The sequence below is a fragment of the Neofelis nebulosa genome, chromosome 8, assembly GCF_028018385.1.
Source record: "Neofelis nebulosa isolate mNeoNeb1 chromosome 8, mNeoNeb1.pri, whole genome shotgun sequence".
NCBI classification, from domain to species: Eukaryota; Metazoa; Chordata; class Mammalia; order Carnivora; family Felidae; genus Neofelis; species Neofelis nebulosa.
Genome location: NC_080789.1, coordinates 60,629,998 through 60,650,889, shown reverse-complemented (window position 1 = coordinate 60,650,889; position 20,892 = coordinate 60,629,998). Strand labels below are relative to the sequence as shown.

Genomic DNA, 20,892 nt, shown 5'->3' with positions numbered 1-20,892 from the left:
ACAAAAGGAATGAGATAGATCAAAGATATGGTTCTATCACCTCCCTAAATCAACAGTAAGGGACGGAACACCTACACAAAGGAAATGTATCCTTCCTTGCTGGAAGTTTGCTGAATTTTTTAATATTAAGAGATACACTATTGTTGCCAAAGGGAAAGAATCTGTGCATTATTTCCTCAGGTCAGAATTCACATAGTTTTGCTAGGTAGAAAAGAAACTGGAATTGACAGAAATATTTTGGCAAATAAACCTTATATCAGGTAACAACACTCTTATTATCAAACACACTGAATTTATTTCATAACAATTTTAGAAAACAGATGGATAACATAGCATATATTGGTTGTATTCCAGACATAGGGATGGTAAGGACAGGAATGATAACCTTAAATTATATTTATAAGACTACCAAAGTGATTCTTACACAAAACCTTTCAAAATTACTGATATACCAGGTTTATGTCCAAAATACAATTTTAGCACACAGGTCCCTCCAACTTCTCTAGACTTGTTACCTCTACCTTTATAACAGTATATTAAGCACGTGTTGGACCACATTCTTGAATTGTTCAAAATAAGCAATATCTTTTACTGAGTGCTAAATAGTTCTAATAGCATATATTTAATGAACTATGAGCTGTGGATTAAATTTCTCCTATTTTATATATGGAAATTATTAGGCACAAAATTTTTATGTATTCTTTGCAGTATTCTACATTGTGTATGTAAGGAAACATCTACTGAACCCAGGCTGAATATCTCACAAATCCTGCTTGAAATATTAGATATACTAATTCTCCAAATGCATGTAGTTATCTAATACCTCCATGTTATCTGCATATATTTGTACCTCGTTCATCTTTCTCTATGTGTATTTTTAGTCTCAACATAATTATTACTTTCTCCTAAAAGGCCTCCCAGATCTCCAAAATTACTTAGAAGCCATACGATATGCCATAAAGTATTTTAATATTCCTTTATTACAACACTAATTATACACTGTATAGCAATATTGGAGTTTTGTGTTTGTCTCTGTTAAGCAATGCAAGCTTCTTTTTTTTTTTTTTAATTTTTTTTTAATGTTTTTTATTTATTTTTGGGACAGACAGAGACAGAACATGAACGGGGGAGGGGCAGGGAGAGAGGGAGACACAGAATCGGAAACAGGCTCCAGGCTCCGAGCCATCAGCCCAGAGCCTGACGCGGGGCTCGAACTCACGGACCGCGAGATCGTGACCTGGCTGAAGTCGGACGCTTAACCGACTGCGCCACCCAGGCGCCCCAAGCAATGCAAGCTTCTTAAAGGTAAGGACTGAGCCCCTTGCAATGCCTGAAATAAGGGAGATACACAATATGTATTTAACTACCAAATGACATATAACAAGTTATACTTATAAAAGACATACTTTATTTAAAGTATGGTTTCTAGAGGCTAATATATAATAAATAAATGTTACTTACAGCTTGTATTACAGACTTGAGGGAATAAGTTATTGTAGCAGGGTGCTTTCATTAGGAAGAATAAAATGTATTGGTGGCACTGAGCTGCAAGATTCTTCAAGAGACTGTCCTATATGAGTGGTGCCTAGGTGTCTCAGTTGGTTATGTGTCAAATTCTTGATTTCTGCTCAGGTCATTAATCTCATGACTTGTGAGTTCAAGTCCTGTGAGGGCTCTGCACTGTTCTTGGGATTTTTCTCTCTCCCTCTCTCTCTGCCCTTCCCCTTCTTGCTCTCTCTCTCTCTCTCAAAAAATAAGTAAACTTAAAAAAAAAAAAAAATTAAAGGCGAAACAAAGAGAATGTCCTATATAATAAGTAATGAGGTAGAAAAACATGTCACAAGAAGTGAATGAAACATTTTTTTTTGTTTTTATAAGATTATGATTTGTAGCATTTATTACAATTGTTTTTATGAAAAGCACATCTTTTGTAACATATCCCAGAAGACTTCTTTTACCTGCTGGTTCCTTAGGGTATAAATGAAGGGATTTAGTAAAGGGCAACTGAGGTATACAGCAAAGCTACACCTTTGGATAAAGTCACTCTTTCTTTGGCAGATGGTTTAATATACATAAAGACGCAACTCCCATAAGTCATGGAGACAACAATCATATGGGAAGTATAGGTGGAAAAAGCTTTGGTCCTTTGCTGTGCTGAAGGGAATTTAATAATGGTCTTAATAATGCAAGTGTAAGACAGAATCACCAACACCAATGTGATCATAAGTGTCACGACAGCGAAGAAAAAAGACACCAATTCTAGGACATGTGTATCTGTGCAGGATATCTGCAGGATAGGAGGAGTTTCACACATAAAGTGATCAATTATTTTGGAAGCACGAAAATCCAGCTTGAGTCCCATGACCAATGGTGGAAAGATGACAGGAATCCAGTTACCCAAGAGGAAAGTACAAGTTGATAGCACACTTTGCTGTTCATAATGATTGGGTAATGCAAGGGTTTACAGATGGCAACATAGCGGTCGTAGGACATAGCAGCCAAGGTAAAACTCCATAACTCCCAGTAAAAGAATAAAAAATAATTGAGCTGCACAATTGTTATATGAGATGGTTTTTTTCTCTAGCCACAATGGTTATCAAGTATCTGGGAATACATACTGTTGTGAATATGATTTCCAAAAATGAGAAATTATGGAGAAAAAAATACATTGGTGGCTTGAGGCGAGGATCTAGCAGGGTAAGGAGGATAATGATTAAGTTCCCCAACAAGCTCAATATGTAATTAAGAAATAGAAACATGAAAACCACAATTTGCAATTGTGGGTCATCTGTCAATCCTTGGAGAATGAAATCTATTTCCATCAATTGGTTTTTCATTTCTCTTTTATGAGACTTATCAAATGTACATAAGAAGACAAATCAACCTATATATATATATACACACATATATATATGTGTATATATATATATATATACACATATATATACATAAAACATAAATATATATAAATTAGCCTAAGTGTATATAAATTAACTTAAATATATATAAGTTAACATAAATATATAAACTAAATATATATACTAAATCTATAGTTTAACTAAATATATATAAATTAACTAAATATTTATGTTTACCCAAAGCAGAAAAAAGTATATATTCTTTACCAATTTGCAAACGATTTCTCCAGTCTGAAATTGGAGATGCCACATAACTACATGCTACAGTCAATTCTAAATTCTTTCCCATCCATTAGTTCTCCTTATTATATTTCTCACAATTTTTCTCTGGAACTTGGATATTTTCTTTGGTTAATACACATTTTTACCCTTTCCCCCTGAGTGGACTCAACTCTGCATGCATAATTTAAATAAAAGAATATGAATTATTTAAAATGTATTTTTCTATCATTTTTATTCCACCTGTACAAACGCACTAGGCTGTTTTGTGTGTTAGAATGTGTATCATGGTGATTTTCCAAACAAGGATTTAGAATTATATTACAATTCCTGTGGTAGCCAATGACTAAGTAGCACTGATTTACATTAATTAAAGTGAAATTTTTGTGCACTGAAAGTATATAATTATTATTATAAATTTTCTTGACTGGCTCTGCTATATTAAAATGTATAGTTGTTTTTCAGTATATATAATAAAGAAAACAATGCAGCACATGACAAAAACAGACAACATATTTTAATAAAAAATATTGTCTTTTTTAAAAATTTTTTGAAGTGTATTCCTACATGTGTCTACATAATCTGGGTTGCTGTTTCTTTGTTTTACTTTCTCAATATTCTTTGTAAAATTGTTGAATAATCCAGAAATTATTATAGGGAAGTAAAATGTGCCACCTCAAAATTGTCTCTTTGGCTTGATGATTAATTTAAGCAGATTATTTTTAAGAAATGGAAGACTCACAATGCTTTTCTTTTTACCTCCTCTTCAAATGCCTAAAAGAATTTAGACAGAAGACCTGCTCCAAAAAGGGAATTATCACCATAGATAACTACAGTGTAATATGAGTTAGATGTGGTAGAGAGGGAGGAAGTTAGCAAAGTCTGTTTGATAAAATTCTTCTGTACGTCTCATTGTTTCTGTATGGCCCAGCAAACATTTGTTTACCAAATACTTACTCTTTTTCATTTTCCTTTGAATTGTCTTCCTTCTCTTCAAAGTCCCAGCCCCTGGTATACCCTTCTTCTTAGCTCAGAATGGCATGTAAGCCTCAATTGCCTGACTGCTGATAATTCTCATATCCTTATGGAGCCACCCATAAATATGTAATTAATTTGATTTTCTCCTGTTAATCTGTCACATGTCAATTTCATTCTTAAATAAGCCAAAAGAATCTTGACTAGTAGAGTAAAATCCCCCTTTCCAACATGATATTACTACCTGTCCTTTCTATGTATAGCAATTCTACTTATTTCCATGTTATACTATCCCCTTTTATATTAAACATGCCAGTATATTTCATTATATGTATTACTTGCAGACCTTTAAAAGAAATGGTTTACTAAAGCATTTTTTACTAAAGCATGTTATTTTTATTCTTTTTTATTTGTCTTATTAATACTGCTATTTGTTTATTAATTAATTTTTCTTGTTTGGGGAAAAAATAAAACTAAGATGTTCCATGATTAATGTGATTTTCTAAAGCAGATATTAGGGAATAGCTTCAATATTTTTAACAGCAATTAAAGACTTGCAGTCTTTAGCTAAGTGATCACAAACTTTTATAGTAAAAAAATATATTTATCTCCTTGTTATAATTCCCATCTTTGCTCTATTTCTGACTTGAAAAGGTATGCTCACAGAGTTATTCATACAATTTCTATTACTGTATGGGTCTAACAGAATGTTCTAGAACTATATTATTTCAAATTTTAAAGAAGAATTGCTCAGTATTTTTTCCACATCACTTTACCCAGGGCAATAATTAATAAAGAGAAACAGAGAAAATGAAGGTTAGTTGCAACTATATATAAATAAAATAGATTACAACATTTGTTAATACACAACCATAAAATGACACTACTATTAAAAAAAATTTGTAACTGTAGTACTCATAAATGTAGTAGTCAAATTCAACTTCTTGAATTGGACTTGTGCATTTGACTTAATTTCTGATTTTGAAGTTAAGTTAAAATTGTAGTTGTCTTACCTCCTTGGATTTATTGTGTCTATTGTTCCTTTATGTATGCATGGCAGAAATGTATTTTAACATAATTAATTATGATTTTACTTTTTTATTTTTTATTTTTTAATGTTTATTTTTCAGAGAGAGAGAGCACAAGCAGAGGAGGGGCAGAGAGGGAAACACAGAATCTAAAGCAGACTCTAGGCTGTGAGCTGTCAGCACAGAGCCCTACCTGGGGCTCAAACCCACAAACCATGAGATCATGACCTGAGCCGAAGTTGGACACTTAACTGACTAAGCCACCCAGGTGCCCTGTGACTTTACTCTTTTATGATCATAATTTATTATTTAATCTGGACAAATACTATTATCTATTTACTATCATTGATTTTTGTGGGAGCGACCATGTACATATGATACTTCTGTAAAGAATTCCCACATTCCCTCAAATTCATACTTACTTTGAAGGTCAGAACTCAGGTATTAACAGTTTTAATGGACATCCATCTTATACTCCAGACAAGTTGCATTTTGTGAAATTTTGTTGTTATGACCGCTGTCATTCAAAACCTCAAAATAGGTACTTATACTTTAAAATAAAATAAAATATGGCAACCGAAACAACTCATGGCATCATTTAATGAAAGATGAGCAACTGTTCCAAGAAAGACTCCATATTGCTATCTTTACACTTATGAAATGCTGCAGTTTTATCATTTTCTACTTACTACAGACTCAAGTGTTATACTGAAACAAAACAAACTTGGGGGGAAACCTCTTCTTTGGGAATCAAGGTTCCAAAAGTACTAATTATTGGCAATAAAAGACACCATTGTATTCTACTTCAGATAAAAGCTGAAGTGAAAGTATCCCAGAGGAGTATCATAAGTGATTTAGAAAAATAAGTGAAAAATTTAACAGGATCATTAGCAGTTCACTGTCCTAGGGCAACCCTGAAAAATCCCAAGCTGTTTTATACAAGCCCAAGACATTGTCTTGTTTCAAATTAGCAACAGAAGCAATTTTAGACTTTATTGTAAACTATTTTATACTCTGGAACCTAGTGGTCTATTTGTTTATGAATAATAATTAAGCAACATATATTCTCAGATTAATAAATTGAGAATTCAGTGGGATTTTTGGTGAAATTATTTTGATCTTTCAAGTGAACTGAATTTTATCTATTAAATATATTGTATGTTAATGCTCAAACCTGGAGATTCCAATGTCTATCAACTAGTAAATGTTTTAACAAATTGTGGTATATACATACAATGGAATAAACTAGTCGTATGTAAAACAAAACAAAACAAAACACGATTGAATCTTAGAAATATTATGCTCAGTGAAAGAAGCCAGATATAATATTTATATATTCTATCATTCTAGTTCTATAATTCTGGAAATATCTGAATTACAGAGACAGAAATCTGATCAGTGGTTTTAAGGGCTAATGGTGAGAAGTGACTGACTACAAAATGTCAAGAGAAAACAGTTTAGGATACTGGAAATATTTTATATCTTAATTGTAGTGGTAGCTGCATTGCTATATGTGTTTGTCAAATTTATCAAACTATATACACCCCCAAAAAGTGACCCTTCTTGTAGTTAAATTCTATTTCAATAATCTATCAAATATATTTAGATGTAGCTTACCTTTTGTGTTGTTGTTGTTGTTACATTACTAATAAGATTACTTAGGTCTGTACTATCCAATACAATAGCCACTAGCTACATGGGGATATACACATTTAAAATTTAAATTAATAAATATTAAATTAAAAATTAAATATTCAGTTCCTCAGCTACACTAGCCACATTTCAAGTGCTTGATAGCTATAGGTGATTAGTGACTATCATCTTGGACAGCACTGACTTAAATAATTTTTAGCTTTTGTCTTTTCTAAAGCATATATTTTATTATATAAATTTTCTATAAATTTTGATATGCTACATTTTATTATCATATAGTTTAAAATTTTCTCTAATTCCTTTCTGATTCCTTTTTTGACCAATTGGCTATATAAAAGTATATTGCTTAATTTCCAAGTATTTGGTCACTTTCTATTTGTCTGTTATTAATTTCTTGCTCATTTCCAAAATAATTAGAAAGCATACTTTCAAGAAGTTATCCTGTGAAAATTTCTGAAACTTTCTTTATGCTAAACTCATAGTCAAGTTTGTAAATATTTCAATATTTTTGAGAATATTAAGTATTTTGAACTTGGATGCAGTCAGCATTCTATATTTATGAGGGAGTAAAAAAAAAGAGCTTAAGATTTTTGGTATTTTTGCAAAGACTAATCATTTTATAGCAGTTTAGTTATTGTAATTTTCATTTCCATCATTTCTTTTTGCTTTCTTTTAGGTTTTCTATCTCATTTTTGATATTTCCATCTTGTTCATACTTTGCTTTCTTGACTTCGCATCTTCCTTTAATTCTTTTAACACCTTTAGACAGTTGTTCTAAACTCTGTCTAGTGGATCCACCATTAAGTCTTTTTCAGGGAAAAATTCTATTGATTTCTTTTGAATGAGCCATATTTTCTTGTTTCTTTTTATGACTCGTGATTTGTTGTTGTTGAACACTAGATACTTGAATCCAATAATGTGATAACTCTGGAATTCAGATTCTTCTCCTTCCCCAAGGCTGCTATTTTTTGTTATTGTTTCTGTTTTCATTTATTTTTTGATGGTTGTAGACCAGTGCAAACTCTGCCAACACTGCATCTCTGGTCCTGTGCGCTTCGCAGAGCCTCAGTCCCAGTGGTGCTGCTGAGCCCCTCCCATGGAAGACCTGCACACACCTCATCAAAACTACACAACCCACCCCACCAGCCTGGTCCTAGTGGCAGTGACAAGTCTCTTGTCACTGGCAAACAAACTTTGCAGGCACTGTGTGCCCCACTCCCTCCAAGATGCTCTTGGAGGCACAAACCAGGCACAAGCCTGACAGTGTGCAAACAGCCGCAACAGGGCCAGGACCACTTCAAAGTGCCCTGGGGCTAGAGGAAGTTTACCACACAGCAGTCCACTGTGGTCCCACCAGTGGGCTGGGGGAGGACATTTGGTCTGATTGCAGGCTCCACCCACCAAGGATAGCTTCTCAGGAGACCACACAGGAAAATCGCTCTGTACTTGGGTGCCGCTGCATCTCTGGCAAATACCTGGTCTGACCAAATGCAGCCCAAAGCAGACACAGATTGATCCACTAACACCCCAGGGACACAAGGCTACCCACAACAGGAAAGAGAGCCACTGCAGAAGATTGGAATGAAGGAAAAAGTGGCCAAGACTCAACAGGAGGGCACATGCAACATAATACACATAGGAGACACCCATGAAGCACCAGGTTCTAGTGAGCAGAGGGCATGCCACTGCAGGACACTACAGGACCTCTTCTTCAAAAAGCCATTACTTTCAAGAGCAGGAGATGCAGCTGACTTTCCTGACACAGAGAATTAGAAAAAATGAGATAGAGGAATATATCTCAAATGTAATAATAGAACAAAACCACAGAAAGAGACCTAAGTGAAATAGAGATAAGTAATATGCCTGATAGAGAAGTTAATGATTGTAAAGATACTCACTGGTCTTGAGAAAAGGGTGGAGGATCTCAGCGAGACCCTTAACAAAAAGATAAAAAGGAAACCATCAGAGATGAAGAACACAATAAATGACACTTTAAAAACCCTAAATGGAACAAATAGCAGACTAGAGAAAGTAGAACAACAAATCAGCAACCTTAAGGACAGAATAATGGGAAGTAATCAAGCTGAGAAGATGACAGAAAAGAAATTATGCAACATGACAAAAGATTTAGGGAATTCAGTGACTACATCAAGTTTAGTAACATTCACATTATAGGGATCTCAGAAGGAGAAGAGAGAGAAAAGGAGGCAGAAAATTTATTTCAAGAAATAATAGTTGAAAACTTCCTGAATCTGGGGGAAGAAACAAAAATCCAGTTCCAGGAAGCAGAGATTCCCCAACAAAATCAACCAAAGGAAGTTCACACCAAGACACATACTAATTAAAATGGCAACATGTAGTGATAAAGAGAGAATTTTACAAGCAGAAAAGAAGATAGTTACATAGAAGGCAACACTTATAAGTCTATCAGCTGATGTTTCAGCAGAAAATTTGCAGGCCAGAAGTGAATGGCATGATATATTCAAAGTACTAAAAGGAAAAAAACCTTGTAGCCAAGAATACTGTATCCATCAAGGCTATCATTCAGAACAGAGGAGAGATAGAGTTCCCCCAGTAACAAACAAAAGTTAAAGGAGTTCATGACAAGAAAACCAGCCCTAAAAATCAGTCAAGAGATTCACAAGTAAAAGGGTATAAAGTATGACACCATATACCTAAAACATGGGGGGTAGAGGAGTAGAGAATGGGCTCAAACTTAAGCGACCATCAACTTAATATACACTGCTATATGCAGGAGATGTTATATACAAACCTAATGGTAAATACAAATCAAAAGCAGTAATAGATATACAAAAAATAAAGACAAAGGAATACAAGTACATCACTAAAGAAAGCCAGAAAACTGAGAGAAGAGAGTAAGAAAATAAAGAAACAGAAAAGAGCTACAAAAAAAAAAAAAACCACAAACGGGTAACAAAATGGCAATAAATGCACACCTATTAATAATTACTTTGAATGTAAATAGACTAAATAATCAAAGAACACAGGGTGATGGAAAGGTTAAAAACAAGGCCCATCTATATGATGCCCACAAGAGACTCATTTCAGGCCTAAAGACACCTGAAGATTGAAAGTAAGCAGATGGAGAAACATTGATCATGCAAATGGCTGTGAAAAAACTGCAGTAGCAATACTTATATCAGACAAAACAGACTTCAAAACAAAGACTGTAACAAGAGACAAAGGATACTATGTAATCATAAGGAGAACAATCCAGCAAGAAGATATAACAATGTAATTATTTAAGCACCAAACATGAAAGCACCCAAATGCGTAAAGCAGCTAATAACAAACATAAAAGAACTAATTGATACAATACAATAATACAATAATAGTAAGGGACTTTAACACCCTGTTTACCTCAATGGCTAGATCATCCAAATAGAAAATCAATAAGGAAACTGGCTTTGATGACACATTGGATGAGATGGATTTTACAGATATATCAGAACATTCTGTCCTACAACAGCAGAATACACATTCTTTTCAAGTGCACACTGAACATTCTCCAGAATAGATATGTCATGCCACAAAATAAGTCTCAACAAATTCAAAAAGATCGAAGTCACGCCATGCATCTTTTCTTACCACAATGCTATGAAAGTAGAAATCAACCACAAGAAAAACCTGGAAAGAACATAAATGCATTAAGGTTAAATAGCATGATACTAAACTATAAATGAGTCAACCAAGATGCCACACAGGAAATCAAAAAATATATGGAGACAAATGAAAATGAAAACACAGTGGTTCAAACCTTTGAGATGCAGCAAAAGTGGTTCCAAAAGGGAAGTTTATAGCAATACAGGTTTATCTCAAGAAGCAAGAAAAAAATCTCAAACAACTAATATTACATCAAAATAGGAATAAATAAGACATAAACCCAGGGGAAGGAAGAAAATAATACAGATTAGAGCAGAAATAAACAAAATAGAAACTAAAAAAATAGAGACTGGGTCTTTGAAAAGATCAATAAAATGGATAAACCTTCAGTTAGACTCAAAAAAAAGAGGACTCAAATAAACAAAATCACAAAAGCAAGAGGAGAAACAGCAACTGACACTACAGAAATACAAAGAATTATAAAAGAATATTATGAAAAATTATGTCAAAATATTTGACAACCTAGAATAAATGTATAAATTCTTAGAAACATATAAGCCACCAAAACTGAAACCAGAGGAAAATTTAAACTGATAAATTACCAGCAATGAAATTGAATTGATAATCAAAAAAACAAAAACAAAAACAAAAAAACCCAACAAACAAAAGTCAAGGACCAGATGGCTTCACAGGTGAATTCTACCAAACATTTAAAGAAGAGTTAATACCTATTCTCAAAATTTTCCAAGAAACAGAAGAGGAAAAAAAGCTTCCATATTCGTTCTATGAGGTCACCATTACTCTGATACCAATACCAAATAAAGACATTAAAAAAAAGAAAACTAGGCCAATATCTCTGATGAACATAGATGCAAAAATCCTCAACAAAATATTAGCAAACCAAACCCAAAAATACATCTAAATAATTATTCACCATGATCAAGTGGGATTCTTTCCCCTGAGATACAAGGGTAGTGCAAAGCAATCAATATGTTATATCACATTAACAAAAGAAAGGATAAAAATCATATAATCATTTTAATAAATGTAGAAAAAGCATCTATTTGACAAAGTATAATATTCATTCATGATAAAAACCCTCAACAAGGTAGGTGTGAAAGGAACATACCTCGATAAAATAAAGGTCATATATGAAAAACTCACAGCTAACATCATAGTCAATGGAGATAAACTGAGAGCTTTTCCCCTAAGGTCAGGAATAAGACAAGGATGTCCATTCTCACCACTTTTAGTCAACATAGTACTAGCAGTCCTAGCCATAGCAATCAGACAAGAAAAAGGAATAAAAAGAATCTAAATTGGTAAAGAAGAAGTAAAACTCACTACTTGCAGATGACATACTATATAGAGAAAACCCTAAAGACTCCACCAAAAAACTACTAGAACTGATAAATGAATTCAGTAAGAAAACAGGATACAAAATCAATGCACAGAAATCTGTTGCATTTCTATACACCAATAATGAAGCAGTAGAAAGAGAAATTAAGAAAGCAAACCCATTTAGGGGCACCTGGGTGGCTCAGTCAGTTGAGCATCGGACTTCAGCTCCGGTCATGATCTCACAGTTCATGGTTTGAGCCCTGCATCAGGCTCTGTGCTGACAGCTTGCTCAGAGCCTGGAGCCTGCTTCAGATTCTGTGTCTCCTTCTCTCTCTGCCCCTCCCCCGCTCACACTTTGTCTCACTCTGTTACTCAAAAATAAATAAATGTAAAAAAAATCATTAAAAGAAAAGAAAAGAAACCCATTTACAATTACACCAAAAAAAAAAAAAAAACCTAGGAAAAAACTTAACCAAAGAGGTAAAAGACCTGTACTCTGAAAACTGTAAAACAATGGTGAAAGAAATTAAAGATGACACAAATTGAAAGATATACCATGCTCATTGCCTGAAAGAACAAATATTGTTAAGATGTCTATAGTACCCAAAGCAATCTACACATTTAATGCAATACCTATCGAAATACCAACAGCATTTTTCACAAAACTAAAACAAGCAATCCTAAAATTTGTAAGGAACCACAAAAATAAAAAAAAACCCAAATAGCCAAAGAATCTTGAAAAAGAACAAAATCAGAGATATTACAATTCCAGACTTCAAGTTACATTAAAAAGCTAGCTACTAATCAAAACCATAGGGTACTGGAAGAAAAGTAGACACCTAGATCAATGGAACAGAATAAAGAGCCCAGAAATAAACACATGATTCAATAACTCTGACAAAAAGAAGCAAAAATATGCACTGGGAAAAAATGGGAAAAACTTCACCAATGGTGCTGGGAAAACTGGAAAGCTACATGTAAACCACTTTCTTACACCAAACACAAAGGTAAACTCAAAATAGATTAAAGACCTAAATGTAAGACATAAAACCATAAAGTTCCTAAAAGAGAGAACAGGTAATAATGTCTCTGGCATTGGTTGTAGCAACATTTTTCTAGATATGTCTCATGACATAAGAAAACAAAAGGAAAAATCATGTTAGGATGGCTAAAAACAAAAACTAAAGAAACAATAATTACTGTTGCTGATGTGGAGAAAAAGGGACCTTCATGCACTATTGGTGGAAATGCAAACTGGTGCAGCCACTGTCGAAGACAGTATATATGGAGGTTTCTTAAAAAATTAAAAGTTGTGGGGTGCTTGAGTGGCTCAGTCAGTTGACTCTTGATTTCGGCTTAGGTCATGATCCCAGGGTTGTATGATTGAGCCCCACACACTCTGTACGGATACAAAGCCTGCTTGATATTCTCTCTCTCTCTCTCTCTCTCTCTCTCTCTCTCTCTCTCTCTCTCTCTCTTTCCTTCTGCCCGCCCCTCCCTCCATCTCTAAAAAAAAAAAAAATAGAACTACCATAAGATCCATTAGTTCCACTACTGGACATTGACCCAAAGAATATGAAAATACCAATTTGAAAAGATACATGCACCCCTGTGTTTCTGAGGCATTATTTACAATAGCTAAAACGTAGGAGCAGCCCAAGTGTCCATGGAGAGATGAATAAAGAAGGTGTATGTGTGTATATATATAAATATACATGTGATGAAATATTAGTTAGCCATAAAAGAGAATAAAGTCTTGCCATTTTCATCAACATGGATGAGTCTAGAGAGTATAATGCTAAGCAAAATAAGTCAGTCAGAGAAAGACAAATACCATTTGATCTCACTCATGTGGAATTTAAGCAACAAAACCAATGAAGAAAGAAAAAAAAAAAAAGACAAACCAAAAACAGACTCTTAACTATAGATAACAAAGTGATGGTTACCAGAGGGGAGGTGGGTGAGGGGATGAATGAAATAGATGAAGGGATCAAGAGTACATTTATCATGGTGAGCACTGAGTAATATGTACAATTGTTGAATCAGTATATGTACACCTGAAACAAATAACAACATTGTATGTTAACTACACTGGATTAAAATTTTTTAAGTGTGCTGGGGCGCCTGGGTGGCGCAGTCGGTTAAGCGTCCGACTTCAGCCAGGTCACGATCTCGCGGTCCGTGAGTTCGAGCCCCGCGTCAGGCTCTGGGCTGATGGCTCAGAGCCTGGAGCCTGTTTCCGATTCTGTGTCTCCCTCTCTCTCTGCCCCTTCCCCGTTCATGCTCTGTCTCTCTCTGTCCCAAAAATAAATAAAAAACGTTGAAAAAAAATTTAAAAAAAAAAAAAATTTTTAAGTGTGCTTATAGTCAACTTAAAGAAAAAACAAAGAAAAAGGAAAAAAAGAATTTGCAACCAACATTCTTGAAAGTGAAGGAAAGACAGGGACACCTGGGTGGCTCAGTTGGTTAAGCATCTGACTTTGGCTCAGGTCATGATCTCTCAGTCTGTGAGTTTGAGCCCTGCGACCAGCTCTGTACTGACAGCTCAGAGCCTGGAGCGTGCTTCGGATTCTGCATCTTCCTCTCTTTCTTCCCCTTCCTTGCTTGCACTCTGTCTCTCTATCTCTCTCAAAAATAAATAAACATTAAAAAAAACTTAAAAAAAAAGAAAGTGAAAGAAAGACTAGGGAACTATTCCAAATTAAAGGAGACTAAAACATGGTAATTAAAGTAACATGTAATTCTAAATTGAATTTTTTTTGTATAAAGAAAATTTTTAGACAATTGGTGAAACTTAAATAGGATTGGAGAAGAACATGTTAATAATGTAGCAATGTTAATGTCCTGATAACAATGGTTATATTGTACTTATCTAGTAGAACATATTCTTTTTTGTCATAAACACATACTACTCTACTGAGAGCAGATGGAGGATCAAATGGTGCAGGAATAAAAGATCTTCATCGTGTATTTGTTCTTTTTATTTATGTTTATATTGTTTCAAAATTTAAAAATAAGGAAACATGTAAGTACTGCCATACACCTTCAATTTGGGGCATGTGTCATAAATTAATGAAATCCTAACATTGACTAGGAAGCAAGAGAAAGGTTTCTTTTTGGGGTAAACCCTCTTACATGTAGAATTGGTCATATTGTCCCAGGGAAGTGGAATATGTGAAATTCTTGTTGGCATCAACTTTAGAGTTTAAATTAGTTCTAGCTACCTTTTGGGGGGAATATCTGTTCTGTTTTATAGTCAAAGAAATTAAGTTTTTTCAATTTATTTATTTTTGACAGAGAGAGAGAGAGAAGTGGGGGAGCAGCAGAGAGAGAGGGACAGAGAGGATCCCAAGGAGGCTCCACACAAGGAGGCTCCACACTGTCATGAACTGTGAGATCATGACCTGAGCCGAAATCAAGAGTGGGATGCTTAACCAACTGAGTCATCCAGGTGTCCCAAAGAAATTCAGTTCTATGGTTAAAGCAATTCACAGTTTTTATTTCCTTCCTTCTTTCTTTTGGTTGTTATTGTTTTTATTTTATATTTTACATACACGCCCCCTGACACTAGTCTTAGGGGGCATTATTTTTTTTTTGTAATTTTAATTAATCCCCGTGTGTCTCTTATGAGCAAAATGATAAAACTGTGGCTCTAATTGTTAGCACACAATTTGAAGCAATAACTCTTTGGTTACAAAATTCGGGTTCCTTTCATATGGGAAACTTCCTAAAACATCTTTCTATTTAGAGCATTGCATTTTCACTTAGAATTTTTATGGAGATATTCTCCTTCATTTTAATATATAAGAAAAGAAGACAGAAAATGAATCTTATCTGGCCTGAAAGAGGATTTTAACTGAATTATTTGTAATATCTGGGTCATTTGAATGAGCGTGAGTGAAAGTGAAAGATATTAAAAGATGCAGATAATTTCCAGAATACATATCTGTTTTAGAATTCTTCTCCAGAAAACCTTTGGAATTAAATTTCCTCTTAAAATATTGAATTTTTTTATAATATTGTAAGAGAGAAAATACTCATCATTTATTTTTTATTCCTGTTTTTGCCATATTCCCACAGGGAGAAAAGTATATCAATGTATCCAAGATATGGTAAGTCATTTATAATTAGCAATAAATATCTAGATCATATATAAAAAGCAATTCTGCAAGTACAAGTCAGATAATATCCATTGACTTTAGAACTGTCATAGATTTTTCTATTTTCATGCAGATGTAATAGTCAAAACTTCCTGATTAAATGCAACTAATAGGAGAAGACTGATGTGTTTGAAACCAAAGAAAAATAATAAAGTGAAATGAGATGAAGGAACAATGGGGATGTACTACATCGGGACTAAGTAATTAATGAATATTAATTATTAGAATATTTCAATCATATAAAAATATGTAATTGTCATTATTTCTATATTTCACATATTTTTTAAGTGTTTTAGTGAGCTAAGGACTTTTGAATAAACGCTGTAAGTTGACATTGGTACAATTTTCTAGATGTTATGAGCATTTTTCAATAATTTATAAGATATACAAAGAAAATACATTTAAAGTCATACTTATGGGGCGCCTGGGTGGCGCAGTCGGTTAAGCGTCCGACTTCAGCCAGGTCACGATCTCGCGGTCTGTGAGTTCCAGCCCCGCGTCAGGCTCTGGGCTGATGGCTCGGAGCCTGGAGCCTGTTTCCGATTCTGTGTCTCCCTCTCTCTCTGCCCCTCCCCGTTCATGCTCTGTCTCTCTCTGTCCCAAAAAAAATAAATAAATAAATAAATAAATAAATAAATAAAAAGTCATACTTATGTTTATTTAGAACATTTAAACAGAATTCAGCTCATTTGGAGATGATCGGCTCAAATTTAAATTATCTTTCAATTGCAAATAGGGAAAAAGAAAAAATTCAATACTGTTGTTATAACTGTGGCTCAAATGGAACAATCAGAGGCTGCATAGGTTGATCTATGCTATAATTTTAAGTATCATCTGTCTCGTTAAATTGGATCAACCTTTTAAACTTGTTTACATTTCTGACTATGTTTATCTTTCTGTTTGTAGTTTTTTAAAAAAAAATTTCTTCTTTTCACTTTTGGGGTTGTTTTCCTATGTCTATTTCATAGGACTCAAATCTGAAATGAGGAATCAGTCAAGAGAGATGGAGTTCATTCTCCTAGGACTGACCGATGACCCACAACTGCAAATTGTGATTTTTGTATTTCTCTTTCTAAATTATGTGTTGAGTGTAATGGGGAACTTATCCATCATCCTTCTTACCTTGCTAGATCCCCGCCTCAAGACTCCCATGTATTTTTTCCTCCAAAATTTCTCCTTCTTGGAAGCTTCATTGACAACAGTCTGTATTCCCAGATTCCTGATAAGCATCATGACTAAAAACAAAACGATATCCTATGATAGTTGCGCATCTCAGTTATTCTTTTTCCTCTTATTAGAAATTACAGAATTTTACCTACTGGCTGCCATGTCTTTTGACCGTTATGTAGCAATCTGCAAACCCCTACATTACCCAGTGATTATGAACAACAAAGTGTGTTACCAACTTCTATTTAGTTCATGGACATCAGGCTTTTCTATTTACATTTCCACCATTGGCCTTGGGACTGACATTGGAATTCTGTGCTTCCAGAGTAATTGATCATTTCATGTGTGACATTTCCCCTGTGCTGCAGCTTTCGTGCACTGACACTCATTTCCTGGAATTATTTTCATTTGTCTTAGCTATTTTAACCCTCCTGGTCACACTGCTGTTAGTGATTCTTTCTTACACATATATTATCAAGACCATTCTAAAAATCCCCTCTGCTCAGAAAAGAACAAAGGCTTTTTCTACTTGTTCTTCTCATATAATTGTGGTCTCCCTTACTTACGGTAGCTGTATCTTTAATTACATAAAACCAACAGCAAAGGAAAGGGTGACTTTATCCAAAGGTGTAACTGTTATCTATACCTCAGTTGCCCCTTTATTAAACCCTTTCATTTACACTCTAAGAAACCAGCAAGTGAAACAAGCCTTCAAAGATATACTCCAAAAGACTTTCTCTTTTTTCAAAAAATGAAAAGAAACTTTAATTTTTAAATCTTGGAGAAAAAAGTAAATAGAAATGTTTACTCATTTCATAAATTAACTTAATCTGCGCTTCAATTAGTTAACCTGATAATATTTTAACCAGAGCTTTCAGCACAATACATCTATCCTTTCCTGTTTCTCTTTATGATTAGCATTCCTTTCTGTGCCTCAGCAGGAGTCCTCTCTTTAGTTAACAACACAAATGTTAAATTTCATTTACTTTACAAAACATGGTACTGACCTCCTCAAAAAAAAAAAAACGTATTAGATATTCATCATAAGGATGTTATCAATTATACAGACATCAATATAACAACATGCGCTACCACTGGGGCTCTAGGAAATTATTCAAATGTCATTCCAATATTTTCAACAAGGCAAGAAAAAAAGGCAGGCTTCAAATCATAAAAGGCTCATATGTCCTAAAATGCACCAGGACTTTATCTGGTAGGTCTAGAGACCTAAAAATCTGGAGTGAATAAGAATCACACACCTGGTTAGCTTTTTTTAAACAAAGTCAATGTTCTTATCCCTAAAATGTCTTTTCAATTTGTCTGGATTGCTGTATAGAAACATGGACTGTAGCCGATTCTGATGCATGTGGCTCCAATGAGAGTTTTATTTCTTGGTTTTTTTTTTAATGTTTATTTATTTTTGAGAGAGAGAGAGAGAGAGAGAGAGCAGAGGAGGGGCAGAAAGAGACAGGAACCAAAGTGGCTCCATGCTGACAGCAGAGAGCTGGGGCATCCACAAACCCTAAGACCATGACCTGAGCTGGAGCCAGATGCTTAATTGACTGAGCCACCCAGGCACCCCGAGAGTTTTCTTTTTTAATATAAGAACCTATGCAAGTAGATTTTTATTTTTAAAGACTGCTATGTTAAACATATTGAGGATGGGTTTTTGGATGTTGGAGTCAGGAAGACAAGTTAGAGGGCTAATATTTTAAACGAAATGAGTTTTCTGAGAGTTGAAATGCAACAGAGTCAATGAATCTGAAGCTCCAGGTGATGGTTCCAGGGATATTTAGGAAAACAAACTGAGCCAAACTGTTGAACATTTGGATATATGGCATAAATAAAAACAGACTTTTTGTGTCTTCCTTGGACTTTCCTTCTGCCCACTCCTGCATGTACTCACTCATATATTTAATTCTTTTAAAGAAGGGAGCATTACTGATACCCTGTCAGATTTTTTAAAAATGACCTTCAAAGAAATCCCTGAAATATATAGAGTCCCATATTAAATATAATTTTCCATCAGAGAAACATGAGTGAAAAAATCACTAAGGTATTTAATGCTGTAACTACTATGCATGTGGCCCTGAAAAGGAAAAAATTAAGTTCAGGTTTGTGTTCTGATTTATTTTACTATTTTAAGCCTGCACTGTTAACCATCTTCTTTTCTATGGCAATTAGAAGGAAATAAGCTCAAGTTATTATATTCTAGGCCCCCAAAGCTTTCTAATAAGTTCTTTAAAAACTACTAGGCTCTTATTAGATATGGTTTGTGAGTATTTTTTCAGTCTTTGGGTTGTTGTTTCACTTTCTTGATAGTGTACTTTGGCCACAAAAGTTTTAATTTTGATGAAGTCAAATGTATTTATTTATTTATTTATTTTATTTTGTTACTGGTGCTTTTGGTGTCATATTTGAAAAATCATTGCTTAATCCAAAGTTGCAAAGATGTATATTTATCATTTATTTTAAGAAATTTATAGTTTTAGATCTTATATGTAGGTCTTTGATTTCTATTGAGTTAATTTTTGTGTATGGTTTGAGGTACAGATTAAAGTCACATTTTGCATAAAAATGTTCAGTTATCATTAACATGATTTGTTGAAAAGGATATTATTTCCCCATTAATAATCTTGGCACCCTTGTGAAAAATCAATTAACCATACATGTATGGGTCTAGTATAGGATTCTCAGTTCTCTTCCTTTGAGCTATGTTTAATTGCTATTTCAGTATCTCACTGTCTTGATCAAGGTAGTTTTATATTAAGTTTTGAAATTAGAAAGTATTACTTTCAATTTTGTTCCTCATTTTCAATACTGTTTTGATTATTCAGGGTCCTTTGAAATTCCAGATGAATTTCAGGATTAGCTTGGCCATTTATGCAAAAAGAGCAGTTGAAATTTTAATGAGGATTGCACTGATTCCATAGAGTAGATAAGTTTGGGCAATATTACCATCTTAATTAACAATGTCAAATCTACTATCCAGTAACATGGGATGCCTTTATTTATTTAGGACTTTAAAAATTTTTTTGTTTTGTTATTTCTTTTGTACAAGTGTTGCACTCCTTGGTTAAATTCATATAAACTAACTTCTATAAGGGAACAATAAAAAAAACCAAAAACTCAACAAAATATAGACAAAGGCCCTGAGTAGACATTTCTTCAAAGAAGATAGACAAATGGACAACATGACATGAAATGATGCTCTAGAACAGTAGTCACTAGGAAAATGCAAGTCAAAACCACAATGACATACCATTTTGCAGTCACTGGGGCAGTTATGATATGTATGTGTGCTGTGTACATATATGTTGGTTATATACATCACAAAAAATAACAAGTGCTATTATACAGAATAACAAGTGATGATGTACAGAAATTGGAACGCTCATACATTGCTGGTGGGAATGTAAAATGTGCAGCCACTCAGAAAAGTCTGGCAGCTCATCAAAAAGTTACATATAGAGTTACCATATAACTCAGAAATTCCACTTCTAGGAATTGAAAACACACGCTCACACAAAAACTCTTACACACATTTCCATAGCAGCATCATGCATAAGGGCCAAAAAGTAGAAACAACCTAAGTAACCTTGAAATGATGAATGGACAAAAAAATTGTGGTACAAGAATATCTCATTTTATTGAGATATTGCTTTGCTTTATTGCATTTTGCATATATTGCATTCCTTACAAATTGAAATTTGTGGCAATCCTGCATCAAGCAAATGTAGTCACCATTTTTTCAACAGCATTGCTCATCTCTGTATCACATTGTGGTAATTCTCACAATAGTTCAAG

General features: G+C 34.0%; 2 protein-coding genes and 1 pseudogene across 4 annotated transcripts in view; 2 read left to right on the top strand and 1 right to left on the bottom strand.

Moving 5' to 3' along the window:
• LOC131519428 (olfactory receptor 6C1-like) overlaps positions 1–20,892 on the top strand; it is a 170,107-nt gene that overhangs the window by 87,532 nt on the left and 61,683 nt on the right. The window contains exon 2 of one of the 3 annotated variants that reach the window (XM_058742466.1): positions 15,839–15,870. The exons of the other annotated variants lie outside the window; for them this stretch is intronic. The gene's annotated coding sequence lies outside the window, so the exon portion shown is untranslated. The remainder of the gene's footprint in view (positions 1–15,838; positions 15,871–20,892) is intronic. 3 annotated transcript variants of the gene reach the window in all.
• LOC131519445 (olfactory receptor 6C6-like) lies at positions 1,911–2,837 on the bottom strand (annotated as a pseudogene).
• LOC131519439 (olfactory receptor 6C6-like) lies at positions 16,802–18,500 on the top strand. The gene is given in 2 exon segments (XM_058742475.1): positions 16,802–17,389; positions 17,391–18,500. Coding segments are annotated over 2 exon segments (939 nt in total). The 5' UTR covers positions 16,802–16,900; the 3' UTR covers positions 17,841–18,500.